This window comes from Babylonia areolata, chromosome 7 (genome assembly GCF_041734735.1).
Source record: "Babylonia areolata isolate BAREFJ2019XMU chromosome 7, ASM4173473v1, whole genome shotgun sequence".
Lineage (NCBI taxonomy): Eukaryota > Metazoa > Mollusca > Gastropoda > Neogastropoda > Buccinidae > Babylonia > Babylonia areolata.
The window spans coordinates 18090261-18105527 of NC_134882.1; the positions used below are offsets into that span (position 1 = coordinate 18090261).

Consider the following 15267-nt stretch of genomic DNA (forward strand, 5'->3'; position numbering starts at 1 on the left):
ATTAGAAATGGAGTATCCTCAGACAGGATTCATTTGTGCACTCATAAGCTAGGTTGAAATAGTCTTTGATATTGATGTCTTGTTTGCGCTTCCAAAATTGTGTTGCACATATTTCATTGTTTTGTTTGAGGGCCAAGTGTTTTCGGATTTGTTTATTAGATAACATAGTGAGGTATCCCCCTGTTGTTGCACTGTCTTTGGGGCTATCCTCTTTGTGTGCTTCGTTGGATAGATGCTGTTTCCATTGTTGTGGTATTGCGTTTATGATGGCATTGTATTCGAAAAGAAGGCCCGGGTCAGTGCCCAGTTTGCATTCTACTTCTTCGTATGTCATTACATTTCCATGCTGCCAAAGATCCTGTACGAGAAGAATGCCTTTTTTGCTCCATTTAAGAAAGTGTAACGCATTACCTTTGTATTTCATACTTCTGTTATTCCATAGCGTTTCCGTTTTTTATATTTTCTATCGGTTTGCCTTTGTTAAGGACAACTACTGCTTTTATTACCTGTCTCCAGAAGAATGACTTAACCTTTTCCAGCTTTTTAATGTCTTTAGGTAAAATATTATAGCTAAAACTGCAATGACTGTCTCTGAAAGGTGACATATTGTCTCTGAAAGGTGACATATTATGTCTTGCAAGAATGCTCCATTGCGCTTTTGTCTCTCCAAGGAGTGCAGCTGCCCATTTGACCAGGAACATTTGCAGCTGGTGTTCGATGTAGATCATATTCAAGCCACCATCTTCTTTGTCAAGGCTGAGGACGCCTCTTGCGTTTGCATTCTTTCTTTCCTGGTTCTGGGCAGCTGTTGTTTAATTTTTTTTTTCTTTTTCTTTTTTCAGTAGTTACCAGTTCCATTTCAGCAAAAGACCCAAAGATTCGGCCTTTGCTTTCAGTAACACTAACTTCGTACCAGCCCACATTTCATTTCCTTTCTTGTGGACTGCTTCAGTCGCAGCATTGTATATGGCGGAGCACAATGTCTGCCATTTGAATTGGATTTAAACTTTGTTTTCTTTGGAAAGAGAGGATCTTCTCGTGACTTGAGTTGTGTGTGTGTGTGTGTGTGTGTGTGTGTGTGTGTGTGTGTGTGTGTGTGTGTGTGTGTGTGTGTGTGTGTCTGTCTGTCTGTCTGTGTCTGTGTCTGTGTGTCTGTCTGTGTGTGTGTGTGTGTGTGTGTGTGTGTGTGTGTCTGTCTGTCTGTCTGTCTGTCTGTGTGTCTGTGTGCCCGCGGCTTCTACGTGTACGTGTGTGCGTGCGTCTGTGTACGCACCTGCCGAGAGTGTGAAGTACACGTGCGCGTGCCTGTGTTTTGTTTGCAATTGTCCACTCAGCGCGAGTCACGCACCGGCGCTGAGGGTATCATGTAATACGTATGATGACACATACCGTGCGTATTCATTACCGTGGGCGTCGTTATCGCCTCTATCTCCTTACGTTAACGATGCCAGCACGGGACATCGCCAGTTGACTCAGGCAGTCCATATACCTGGCTCGGAAAGAGACAACCTCATTATACAAGGGGGCTGATTCTTCTTCTTTGTTTCTTCTTTTTTTCTTTTTTTTCTTTTTTTTTTGTGGGGGAGGGCGGGTGGTGATGTTAAGGGATGGCTTGTATTCTCTTGACATTTCTGACGAATATTCACTTTACATAATGCCTTAATTGTTAATACCTGAAACGTTAGATGTGACGAACAATTAGAAGCGTATAGGGTGGTGGAAGGGTTGAGGGTTGTTTTGTTTTGGTTGGTCGCCGGGTACGGGTATTTTCGTGACATAGGCTACATGAGACATTCACCTTATGATTTTTAAAGTCTCAGCTACTGTTTGCGTCCTGAAAATGTTAGCTGAGCGGACAAAAACGAATGGGAAGCCTTTATTACGGAGGGAGGTAATCGAAATCGAAACTTTTTTTTATTGAGGGAAAAAGAATAGGCACTTATCGGCCTGTTTTCATCCTACCCTCGTAAAGAAAACGTATAAACTAATCTAGGAAATACAAGAAGACTGAAAATAAGGAGGAAAAAAAAACATACACATCGCATGGTAACAACAACAAGAACAAATAAATGGCATAGAAAATACCCAATTCCCCACAAAATAACATAGTATGCATATGCGCGAAGGAGAGAGGGAAGGAAGAAGGTAAGGAAGGAAGATATACGAAGGAGAGAGAGAGAGGGAAAATGTTGAGAGAGAGAGAGAGAGAGAGAGAGGGGGGGGGGGAGGGAAGGAGGAAGGGAGGAAAAGAGATAGACACATAGACAAGGATATTGAGAATACATCATTTGTTTATCAGTCTCAGTAATTTCAAGGATCCGTAGAACTTAGCTCTGACATTAGATGTTTATGATATAGTCTTTTGAAGACACTGAGACTGGAGTTTATATTAAGTGTAGATGAAATAGAATTCCATAAATATCCACCAGAGTATGTGAGACTTGTTTTATAAAGATTAATTCTTGGCCGAGGCAAGGTTATTTTATGTGTGTGACGGTGACTATTGACTGGAAAATTACTTATGACAGAGGGTGGGGCATAACCTGATAATATTTTGAACATAAATGTGGCTTTATTATATCTAAATTTAATTTTCATTGGCAATATATCAAGTTCTATGTAGTCAGAAGCATATAAAGAGGAAGATTTTAGAATAACTAATTTAAGAGCACGCCTATGAAGACTTAGGAGTGGTTTTAGGATGTTATCACTCGCTGAATCCCAGACAGTTGAGGCATAGTTTATATAAGATTCAATGTAGGCGTGAAAAAATATTTTTCGAGTATGCAAATGTAAAAAATGTGTTGTTTTAGAAAGTTGATATACCTTTTTGGAAACAGTTTTACATAACATTAATATGTGATCAGACCAGGTCAAGTTGTTATCAATAATTACTCCAAGAACCTTGTGACTGTCGACTTCTTCAATGATTTTGCCATGTATAAAAAGGGAAGAGGAATTAGATGCAAGAGTTTGACGCTTCTGTCTGGTTGTAATCAACATGTCTTTGGTTTTCTGTGGATGCAAACTGATGTGGCTTAGTTCAGACCAATCAGTTAACTGATTAATACTTACCTGCAATGTTCTGGAAACTTCAAAGAGTTTAGAATTGTCAACTTGTAAAGTCGTATCGTCAGCAAACAGTTCACAAAATGCAGTGATAAATAAAGGTAAATCATTTATATAAATGGAAAACAATATCGGTCCCAACACAGAACCCTGAGGAACACCATATTCAATAGGTAAGAGAGAAGATTCTTTTCCATTGATTATCACCAGTTGTTTCCTATCAGATAAAAATGAGTGCAAGAGATCTAATGTATTGTTTGATAAGCCATAAATTCTAAGTTTTTTAAGAAGTGCATGATCAATCACATCAAAGGCTTTTGCGAAGTCTACAAATAGAACTCCAGTAAAGTTATTATTATTTATATTAGTCAGCCACTTGTCAACTAAGGATATTAGTGCAGTGTGGCATGAATGATTAGGTCTGAAACCAGAATAACTTGGATGAAACAGATTAAAGGAATTAAAATGACTAAAAAATGTGTTTTTTAACTTGTGGGTTTCTAGGGGTTTTGACAAAGTAGACAAGATTGAAATTGGTCTATAGTTTGAAGGCTCTGTTTGACTCTCCTGACTTGTACAGCGGGATGACTTTTGTCAGTTTAAATGCCTTGGGAAACTGATTTTTCGTTATCCATAAATTATTATTATTATTATTATTTGAATGTAAGTAAGGGTTTCAGAAATAACCGGTACAGAAAGTTTCAAAATTTTACTATCAGTTCCCTCCTGGTTTGTTTTAAGTGTGATAATGCATTGTAAACTTCATGAACTGCCATTAATGGAATTTTTTAGTCAGACGAAATATTTTTTGACGTACAGAATTCACTTAAACCTTCAAGAGTATTATTTAGAGACCTATCAGATTTTACAGTTAGGTAGAGGGAGAGAGAAAGGGAGGGGAGAGAGGAAGCGTGACGTAGGCCACATGAGACATTCACCTTATGATTTTTAAAGTCTCAGCTACTGTTTGCGTCCTGAAAATGTTAGCTGAGCGGACAAAAATGGGAAGCCTTTATTACGGAGGGAGTTAGGCAGGGGGAGAGAGAGAGAGGGAGGGGAGGGAGGAAGAAGGGAGTGTGAGTGAAATGGCCCGGGAGAGAGACAGGAGGAGGAAAAGGAGTGAAGAGAGAGAGAGAGAGAGAAACAGAGAGAGGGGGGGGGGGGAGGCGAGGGGGGGGGGGGGGCGTCTCGTTCAGATATGTTTTCTTCCTTGTGAAACTATGATAACATTGAAAAAGTTTAAAATGGCAAAGGAGAGAGACCGAGAGGGGGAGAGGGTCAGCCGGGGAGGGAGAGATCGAGAGATCACTTAGTTTATTTTTTGTTTTTCTGTACTGGTATTTAGAACATCCACAGGTACAATATTCAGTGTGTTTTATTCAATCTGAGTGAAAAGTTCAAACATTATTTTATTAACTGCATACACACTGCTACACTGTACACCCATAACACACACACGCACACACACACACACTGACACACACGCACACACACACACACACACACACACACACACACACACACACACACACACACCGACACACACACACACACACACACACACACACACACACCGGCGGACACACACACACACACACACACACACACACACACACACCGGACACACACACACACACACATCGTGACACACACACACACACACACACACACACACACACACACACACCTGACACACACACACTGCGCACGGCATACACACGGCACACGCACGCACGCCGACCACGCGGCCGCGCCGGCCTCGGCGTCAGTCCATAACATAGCTGCCTGCCGCGAATTTTGGTGTCAATGTTGAACCAAAAATAAAGTTTCAGAAGACTGAGTAAAATGGATATTAGTGCTAGCATTTCTCATTACAGAAAGTTGTCATCAGTGTAAGATTAAAAATCCCTGTGACACAGGCCGGCAGCGGCTCCACTGAGAGTGCACAAGGTTTTCGTCTTCACAAAAAAAGAAAAAAAAAAAAGGAATAAGATTTTACGAAGAAATAAAATTCTCTGGGTGGGAATGGGTCTGTGCAAGACTCTTACTGAACGGGAATTATCTCACAGTAAAAGGTGTGATAATATAGATTAAGTATAGATTCATACTGGTATTTTTGTGCATTCTTCAAGTTCCGGTGTAGTGGAAAGCGAAATAAGCAGCGTGAAAAAAAGGAAAGAAAGAAAGAAAGAAAGAAGGAAGGAAAGAAAGAAAAAGAAAGAAAGAAAGAAAAAGGAAAGAACAAGCGGTTTCCAACAATGTTCACACATGAATCATTGAAGACGTTCGCAAGGTTTGGTTTTGCTGATGGCGGTTTGTGTATAGCTGCTGTTTATATAGCCATTACTCAATACATCCGCTTCCCTTTCCTCGTCTGCTTCAGCAGCTGTCAACATGTGAGTATTTTTCGCATTTCATAATTGATTAGAGTTTTGTAAGTAATTGTTGATGATGAATAACTTCATTATATTACTGTTTCAGGGCGGTCTCGAAGGTGACTTTCAAGATAACTCTGACGTCTGATCCAAAACTGCCGTACAAAGTGTGAGTGGATTGTTACCATATGTGATAGTGAATTATCTTCACCAGTTCTTGTGTGTAAAATGTTCATGTTTGTGTCAAAAGAAGGCACACATTACTGTACCCATTTTCTAATGTCGTAAGTTTCTTTTATCGGATTCTGGGGTCAGGAATCACCCTTATTCCATTCTGAAAGGGAGTTGGAATAGTTTTGAGACTGGCTACTACTAGTATCTACATTTCTTCCCCACCACTCCAATGTGTGACAGGCGGAATGAATGTCCACGTCTTGTTATGAACACTACTAATTCCGTTTGAGGGAAAAAACAGTGGATATTGCCTGGAGACATGTCAAAATATAAAAATAATAATAAGAGTGCCCAAGATAGGTCAAAGTACATTAGGCCCCAGTACTAGTAGTAGTCCCAACCCACATGATGCAAAAGTTTGTTCATGATAGCAGATAAACAGAGAACTTAAGGTTTGGTTCAAGACACCATGGGTCGTTTGACTGAATCGACGGGCGCAATAGCAGAGTGGTTAAACTTAAAGCGTTGGACTTTAAATCTGAATTCGAATCTCAGTAATGGCGCCTGGTGGGTAAAGGGTGGAGATTTTTCCAATCTCCCAGGTCAACATGTGTGCAGATCTGCTAGTGCCTGAACCCCCTTGTGTATATATGCACACAGAAGAAGATTAAATACGCCCTTTAAAGATCCTGTAATCCATGTCAGCGTTCGGTGGGTTATGAAAACTAGAATATCCCCAGCATGCACCCCCCTGAAAGTGGGGTATGGCTGCCTTCATGGCGGGATTAAGACATTCATACATGTAAAAGCCCACTCATGTAGATACGAGTGAATGTTGGAGTTGCATCCCACAAAAGAAGAAGAATTGACCAATTAACCTCAAAACCAATAGGTCATTTTGAAAATTTATGGTTCAGGAGAAGCATTCCCTTATTCCCAGGTGAATCCATCAGTAACTTTACACGCCCAAAATTGTAACTGAATTTGTACTTTGTCCATCACACAAGTATGTGAAATAGTTTATATACATGTAGTGTGTATGTGTGTGTGTGTGTCTGTGTCTCTGTGTATGTGTGTATGGAGAGAGATAGAGAGAGACTATGTGCTAATGATTGCTGTGTTATGATGAACATGGAAAATACAACATGGTTATTATGTACTAGTCTACTACATTTGCTTTCTGCAATGCCTAAGCACTCATTTATGCCGACTGCTCTTGATAGTTAATGTTCACATTATGGTCCAGTTAATGTAAAGGAAAAAATAAAACATCAAATGTGAATCAGTACAACAGAAAGACATCAGATCCACAGTGTCACTGTCTTTTGTGTTGTTCTAATACCATTGTTTCAACCTCTGTGGAAATCCAAATCATCACATTTATGAATCACACTGAATGTCTCTAGAATTTCATAAAGTACCATGCCAGCACAACGTGTGGACTTCTTTAATTCCTTTTTTGTGAGTATACAGGAAAAAAGATTAAACGCACTTTAAAGATAGTTATCTGTGGCTGCTCTGTGCTCAAATGACAAAAATAATGTGGTCATGCACATTGAAACTGTGTGCTTGTTCTTACCAGTTATCTTGATCAGATATATACATCAATTTTACTTGAAAGAGTCACACTCTTACTTAACTAGTTAACATCAATCATTCAGTGAAGTTTAGTCACATGTTGCCCATGAACACTGAAGAAATCTCTCAAATTCAGACTGTCCATATATTTGCTGAATGGAAGAGATTGCAGCTGTTTGAACAGTGTTTTGATTCTTCTTGACATTGGGCATCTTCTTTTGGTGGTATGTTTCACAATGAAAATCATGATTTCAGTGTTCATCTGCTAGATGTTCGAAATGCAGAGCAACAACAGTAATGATTTTGTTCATATTTGATGTCTGAAACTGCAATCATAATTGTTCTGGGGGAGAATAAGAAAAATCTACTAAAGTACTTTAGTTTTAGCGTGACCAATTTTACAACAAAAAAAATGATGTCAAGTGACCTACTGGGTGCCACATGGATGGATCATTTCAGAATTGTATGTGTCAGTGGCTGATGACTGACACGAAACCTGTACCATGGAAAAATAATTATTATGAACCTTCTCATTTAAATTATTATAAATTTTGTTACAATATACTCATGGGGAAACATGGTAATTGATAATGAAAAAACTTTTTTTTTCATTGTAAATGCAGTGTTCAGGTAAAGTTAAACTTTAAAAAAAAAAAGATCTAAGCAAGTAAATCCTAAAATGACAAAAGTGAAATCATTTAACTTTCCCAGTTGGATTCAGCTCATATCAGTGCTGACAATAGCCTGTTGAATGAAGAAAGAGTTAACTGCAGCTGCGGTGTGAAAGAAATGTCAAGAAAAAAGATGGTTTTCTAATCATCATGGGAATATGAATATGGGTAACAACACAAAACAGTACGATGAAGTGATATGTTTTGAATTCAACCCAAGGGTGTTCTACCAACAATACATACAAGTAAACCAAACAGACGTACATACAGTGTGCTGTGTTTGGTTTTTTTGGGGGGTGGGGGCTGATGGGGGGAGGGGGGGGGGTGAATTTTTTTTCATATTTATATACCATGTACTCTGGGGTTGTATTTTATGTTTTCTGAATGATGTTTCAGACTGAGTGTTCCAGAGCAGACACCATTCACTGCTGTGTTGAAATTTGCTGCTGAAGAGGTAAGCTGCTTTTGGTACTGAGCTTTTGTATTTTTCATAATAATAAAAATCATTTAATGAGGCATTTTAGAATACTACAGAAAGCTATTTTGAGTCTTATATGATAATCATTCATAGAAATACATGTGTCTGTCTGACTTTGAGATTAAACACAGTAATACGAGGATCATTAGCCTGGAAGTGAGGATATAAAATGTGATTCATATGATTATGATCAAGATGTTTACTCTACCCCTTTATTACTAATATCAGACCATGAGCGGTGGGATGGATGCTATTCGGATGAGACGATGAACTTCTTCACATTTATTTATGAGCCACAGAAAGATAATTTTTCCATGGCTGAACTGTGTAGTCACAGTATCTAGTGAAACACTTTCACTGATGAATTAGACTTACAATATGATGTATGCAAACAGGAAAGAGGGGAAAAAGTGTGGCACTGCATTGTAATGACATTCTTTCCCTTGGAAGAGGAGCTTGGATTTTACATATTATATTCTGATGTGACAGGAAAGTAATAATGCCAGAATTTATTTACAGCACCTTGAACAAGGCAGTACTAAAAGTGCATGTGTGTTTGGAACAGCAGACATTTCAGGCCTCACAAGTTTGTAGAGAAAGGTATTTAAAATATTCTGGAATTGTGTAAAAAGTCAAATAGGTTTCGGTTTTTTAATGTTACTTTCCAGACATCCATGTTGTTTGCTCTGTCAAAACAAATTGTCTAGATAGTGAAAATAGTATCAAACTAAGCTTGCATGAAGATTGGTACTAATAAATACAGCAACAAAAAATCACTTTATAGAAAAAAAAGATGATTACTTCAGTGAGTTTACTATACAAAGTTACCTTGATTTTGTGTGAACATTTTTTAGATTCATGATTAGGATAGTTTATTTTTGCTAGTGTGTTCCTTTTCCTCATAAAATAGATTATTTGTCAATTGTTGCATTCATGCTCAACTTTCTTACTTTGGTATGCAAATTGCTGTGAATTTATGGATCATAACAATCAATTGTTGCGAAGGAAATGGATTAATTTTTGGTAATTGGACATTGTAATTTTGTATAATTAGATATTTCCTCTTCCCTTCCCTGTTTCCATTCCCTCTTTTTAACTTGTGTAAGCGTATGTGTGAGCAGTAGAAATTTAAATAAAAATTTAAGTTTATTCAGTGGCTTAACATGTACTGGGTGAGTTAAAGTAGAATTTCAGGTGTTTTCTGTACAATGATTTTTCAAAGTTAAGAGTTTTTAAACAATAAATGAATAAGTTTTGCAAATATAATGTTCATTAATTGTGAAAGGAAATGCCAGATTCTGCCCATTTCATGTGCAGTTCAAGGTACCAGCAGCTACAAGTGCCATCATCACCAATGATGGAATAGGCATCAACCCAGCTCAGAATGCTGGTGAGTCAGTATGCTCTGTTAACTGACTTCTTTTGTGTTGCTGTGTGTATTTTCATCATAAAGACTGATAAAAACATAGAGAAATGTAGAATCTCTGTAGAGAGATTGTGCCCTCTTTGTGTGTGTGTGTGTGTGAAAGAGAGAGAGAGAGAGAGAGAGCTAAACTTCATGCATTTCAACTGACTTTTTGTTGCTGTCTACCATTTTTTGCTGTTTGCTTTTTTCAGATTTTATAATAATGAATTTTTTGCATTTTCAGTTTGCTGAATGTTTAAAACTTTTTTTTTATTATTTTTTTTATCTCTGTTTCAGGCAATGTGTTTCTCAAGCATGGCTCTGAATTGAGGTTGATACCAAGAGACAGAGTAGGCACATCGCTTTAGATGCAGTGTGGAGTTCATCATCATCATCTATTTTGTCTTCACCTGTTTCATATTTCATCATTGTCATGTGATAACTGTACATTTGGGTCTCCACCTTTTTATTGTTTCATGACATTTATATCCTGGGATTATTTTGCTTAGAGCTCGTTAAGAAAGACAGCAGTCTGAAGACTGTTTTGATGTGCAGTCTAATATTATGGTAAACATTTGTTTGTGTTGGTATTGGTAAAGGATTGTGTTGCTTTAATTCTGTATAAGATTATTTATGTTAACGAGGCTTAAGAGACAGAGAAAGAATTTTACTTTAGTATTTAAAGCAATACCACTACAAGTCATTATTAAAACAGTGAATCTGAAGCAAAGTGCTTTTTGCTGTAAGTATGGAGCCTAAATGTGAACTTTAGGATTTGGGATGTGGTGAACTGGGATCTCTATAGACTGCAGAAATGTCATGATGATCAGTATAAATTTTGCTGGACTTTAACTAGGAAGGTCTTTCAAAACAAATAATATTTATACAGATTTATACAAAATTGATATTGTAAAAGAAGGGGAGCGGGAGGCAAAAAAAGAATAAAAAGTTAAAAGTTTGATTTCCTGATTGCTTCACTCATGTTCTGTGAACCTACTGTGTATCACCCAGTTGTATTGTGAATTGGAAAGTAAAGGATAAGGCATTTCTAATATTAGTCATTATTTTATTTGGAAATGCTTTTACCTTGATTTGATGGTATCGGGTGATTTTTTTGTATTTATCCATTTAAAAATACATCAGACAGGCTGAAGACAAGGCATTATTCTGCGTTAGTGTGTGTGATTATGTGTGAACAAGAGTTTGTTGTTTGTCAGGTGTTTACAGTTAAGTCTAACTTGTGGTAATTTCAGCTATTTCATGGCTCAGCACTGACTGAGGCAGGTCACTAGAAAATTCACCAGCCCCAGATAAGTGTTCCACTTGCTAAGCTTTGAAAAGCTTCCATACATCAGACAAATATGTGTGCACACACACACACACACTCAAAGGGGCATTTCCCAACATCTAAAATCTGTTCCATAATTATCACCTGCCATTCAGAAATCTAGGGTAATCTGACGATTTCAGAGGATTAAGATGGGGAAAAAATAAAACGGCCAGTCTTTGCAGTTCATATTTGTGTGTGCAGCCGTTCGTTATGTTCAGTTCTACTGTTTAGCATGTCTCCTCTATTGTATGTAATATTTTCTTTGTGGTGCAATTAATCATCTTGGGCTTTACTAAGCCAACCATGTTTTATCGAAATGAAAGAAAACTGTGACACAAATATCAGTATGTGCTGGTGCCTTGTTCATCGAAGTACATCAAAGTTTCAAGTTCTTTTATTTGAACCAAGAAGTGAAGAACCAAACAATGTCACATATGAAATATAATACATTCTTACTGACTCAGACACTCATTCAGTTGACACAAAGTTTATTTTATAATTGTCTTGCGCATATATCATGGCTGAAATCTACCAATTTGTAAATACAGTATAAATATCAGATAATGCTCCGTTTAAAATATGTAATTCTGTTAAATTAGAATCAAGCTGAAAAAAAGCAAGAACAAGAGATGCAAGGCTTTGAAGTCTGAAATGTGATATCCACTTAATCCTATATTAGAGTGATGGAACAGATATACTGCAAAACTGATGATTATGCAGTGTGACACTGTTATTTGTAATTGTTGTGCCTGCTACAGATGACTAAATTCTGCAGACTGAAGAGCATTCTTGACCCATGTCTCAGTGTTTTTCTACTGTCTGGACAATTAAGTGTTCCAGATGTGTGTGTATTGAAACACCCGACCAAAGTATGCATGGTGAGAGACTGTCAGTGTCAGTGTAAATGCTCAGCAGGTGAGCATTCATGACAAGCCAACATAATAATTATTACTCATGTTTGTGATGTTTATTCCCAACTGTTATCATTCTGGTTTAAAAGTGATCTCAGTGACAATATGCTTTCCTCCCAGACTTGTGGGATTAGGTGCAGAAAGCTTTTCCAGACTTCTGGGACTGAATGTAGAAAGAAGTAAAATATTTGAGAGGGGTTGAAGTCCTGTAACCAAGCAAACAGGACAATGTTACCCTTTAATCAGGTTTAATTTAACATACCTACCATGACCAACTGGTGTAGACTCCAGCATGGGTATAATACAAAACAATACTCTGCCCAAGTCGAGAAATCAAAAGTAGTTGCAACTAGTTGCCTCTCTTTGTACATTAGCTTCCGTTAACTTTCAATATGCATCTTCTTTTCCAGCAGCCATCTTCCAGTTGTGGCTCCACTTACGTTGTGGCCAATCTGATGATAGGTAACCCTGATACACCATGACCACCCACTGTACCAAGTTGGGATGACCAGTGAAATCTAGCTCGTGCCAACCACACTACAAATTTACATTTCTGTACCACTTGTAGAAGCTGAGAAAATGCTAGCTCTGAAGTTAACTGAAACACACACACACATGCACACATGCGTGCACACACACACGCAGAATGATACACAACCAACCAATGCAGGGTGATTACATACACTCACTCTGTTGTCTACACATGTGTCAAGAATAGAAATAATCATTTTAAAATATTGCACAGTATTAAAGACATAAAGGTTAAGTGTTGCCATATATATGAATATGATACAAAATTCATCACTTGCATCTTATTCTCCATTCCATCTAATGTGAGCAAATGTTCAAATTCCTTTCTTTTATCCTCATGCTAAATTTTGTCTTGGTGTATTGTGTAAAACAAGACCATGTGACCATCGCTGAAGAAAAGAGTCCAGTCACCTTTCATGGTTTTGCAGAAAAATAAAATGTAGAAAAAGGCGGGTGTCTACCCAAACATGGATTCATACTTTTTTAATGTCATACTTGCTTATTTATGGATTGATGGAGAAATTATGTTTTAAAAAATTCAGAGGAAATTTGAAAATGATGAACTTGTGACATTAAATAATTAATGTATTTTTGTGGTATGTCACACATGTGAAATACTAATGCATGAGAGTACTTTTTTTTTTTTTTTGCTTTGTTACAATAAGTAAATAGATCTCAATAAAACAATGGGTTGCAGTGGATAAATGCTGATAACATATTAACTGTAATGATTATGCAGCATGCTGCATTGATCTTTCAATCTGATTTCAAGGTATGGTTTTTATGTACCTTGAAGATACAGGCAGACTACACAAAATAAGCTTTTCACAGTACCACATGCCTGTTGATATTATGATTACAAGGTAAAAAAAAAAAAAAAAAAGTGCAAATCTATTGTTACTGTATATTATCAATAGATATCCATAATTGATACAGCCGTGAGGAGTGATCATAGTTACTGAGTGGCTAAAGTGAGCAGATTTATATATAATGCAGAAATCACATTTTATTTTCATGATGTACAGAACAGAGGGAGGGGGGTGGGCGGAGCGGAAAATAAAAATACTAACCCCACCCCAATACTTTCCTGCATACCCCAGAATGTGTGTTGCCGTTCTCTCTTGCCCACATTATCACTGTGTACCCTGAGTACTGATTTATCTGTGACGGTTGCTTCACTTGGACCAAGCACAGACATTCTCATACTGCAGTCGGCACATTCAATTTCACTTGCTCAATCTTGATGCTGTTAGCAAGTTGGCTTTTGCCTCTACATTATTCACCAGTATTTTCTAGGGGACTGAATGTGTTTTGTGATGAGTATGTTTTGTATTTTGTTTTCGCTGTGCACTCAGCTGCCATAGGGCAACGTCACAGAGACTGCAGCACAGCTGCACTGATGGTGTTAATCTGTAGGAACTACAACTATGATCAAAACCATTTCCTTAGTTCCATCTAGCAAGAACCAAACGAATGTGGCCAAGAAATTACCTTTGAAGGGGAAAAAAGTGTACCAATTTCAGGGTGGGAAGTCACTGACATCTTTGTGATTTGTTCATGAGTAAAAGTAAGACTGCAGATTGCTGCAGCCCAACCTGACTGTCAAACGACGTTTCTCAAGGACCATAAATTGAATGTTCCTAAAAGATGAAATGACACCACACATCTGAAAGCATCACAGTGTAGGAAAATCATACTAGTTTTATCATTATGTTTTTCTTTCAAGTGGATGGATCTCTTTTTGTTTGAGTGTGTCATATAGTATAATAATAACATATAAAAAAACAACAAAATAAAATTGAAAAAAAAAAAAAAATCTCTGAAAACAGAGACATAAAACATAATTTTAAAATCCAAACATGAAAACAAATACACCAATTCACCCTTTAAAAAATTTTCAGCTTATACAATTTTTCCCCTCCCTCTTCCAGTGTATTTAAAAAAAAAAAAAAAAAAAAAAAAAAATTAAGAGCATAGCATACTGATTCAGCAGATTTAAAAATGTCTTTTTCCACAAACAGAAAATGAGCAACATTCAGGTACTTGCCAGCACAACATTCAGACACTTATCAGCACATCCACTTTGCAAAATGAAATGACAGTCAACATCAGTTAAAATAAAATAAAAACAAATTAATACTTGAAGTATTTCTGGGTTTACAAATATAAATTGAATAATACTCCAATACTTTCATTCTCCCTGACTGAGAGAGATGTGGATATGTTTGTGGGGAAAAAAACCAAACCAAAACAAAAAAAAAACAAGCGTAGAAAAATCTAACATCCAAGAAAGAGAATGGAATGGATGGGAGGTATCCCCAGCAGCTGCCTAACCAAAAAAAAAACAAAACAAAAAAAAACAAAACAAAAAAACAAACACAAAACAATAATAACAATAAAATAGAATAACCAGCAGTTCCTGAGATCAGTCATGGCACTGTCCTCAAGGAAGACAAAAGAAAAACACAGAGACCGTGCAAACCCAGTGCAGCAGTTTGAAGAAGTAAGCGTTGATTTGGCTGCCCTGGTCAGTCCCTTAATTACTTAACAGCAGTGGACCTGGTCACTCTGTTGTGGAATGTTCAAGCACCGCCTTGCTCCAGCACATGCCTGAATCAGTCATCCTGAAAAGAGAAAATACTGTGTCACTGTGACCATGGTGACACATTGTAAATTGAGGGAGATGGAGGCAGGGGAGGAGGGGTTCTGAGAGTGGGTGTGAAGGGGAGAATGGATGAGTTCTTG

The 15267-nt window shown here is 37.5% G+C and overlaps 2 protein-coding genes across 2 annotated transcripts in view; one reads left to right on the forward strand and one right to left on the reverse strand.

Annotated features, from left to right (window-relative positions):
• Positions 1–5377: 5377 nt before the first annotated feature.
• On the forward strand, positions 5378–10913 carry LOC143283767 (ubiquitin-fold modifier 1). Its single transcript, XM_076590106.1, has 5 exons — positions 5378–5465; positions 5551–5613; positions 8264–8321; positions 9663–9735; positions 10048–10913. Coding segments are annotated over exons 1-5 (267 nt in total). The 5' UTR covers positions 5378–5463; the 3' UTR covers positions 10119–10913.
• LOC143283766 (coronin-7-like) overlaps positions 10754–15267 on the reverse strand; it is a 34280-nt gene continuing 29766 nt past the window's right edge. Inside the window, exon 26 of the mRNA XM_076590105.1 lies at positions 10754–15146. Within this exon, the coding sequence (XP_076446220.1) occupies positions 15138–15146 (9 nt within the window). The 3' untranslated portion in view covers positions 10754–15137. The remainder of the gene's footprint in view (positions 15147–15267) is intronic.

Bases quoted from the DNA above. Each gene is read 5' to 3' on its own strand.
- LOC143283767 (XM_076590106.1), top strand. The intron at 5,614-8,263 runs GTGAGTGGATTG...ATGATGTTTCAG, and splicing joins CCAAAACTGCCGTACAAAGT to ACTGAGTGTTCCAGAGCAGA. The intron at 9,736-10,047 runs GTGAGTCAGTAT...TCTCTGTTTCAG, and splicing joins CAACCCAGCTCAGAATGCTG to GCAATGTGTTTCTCAAGCAT.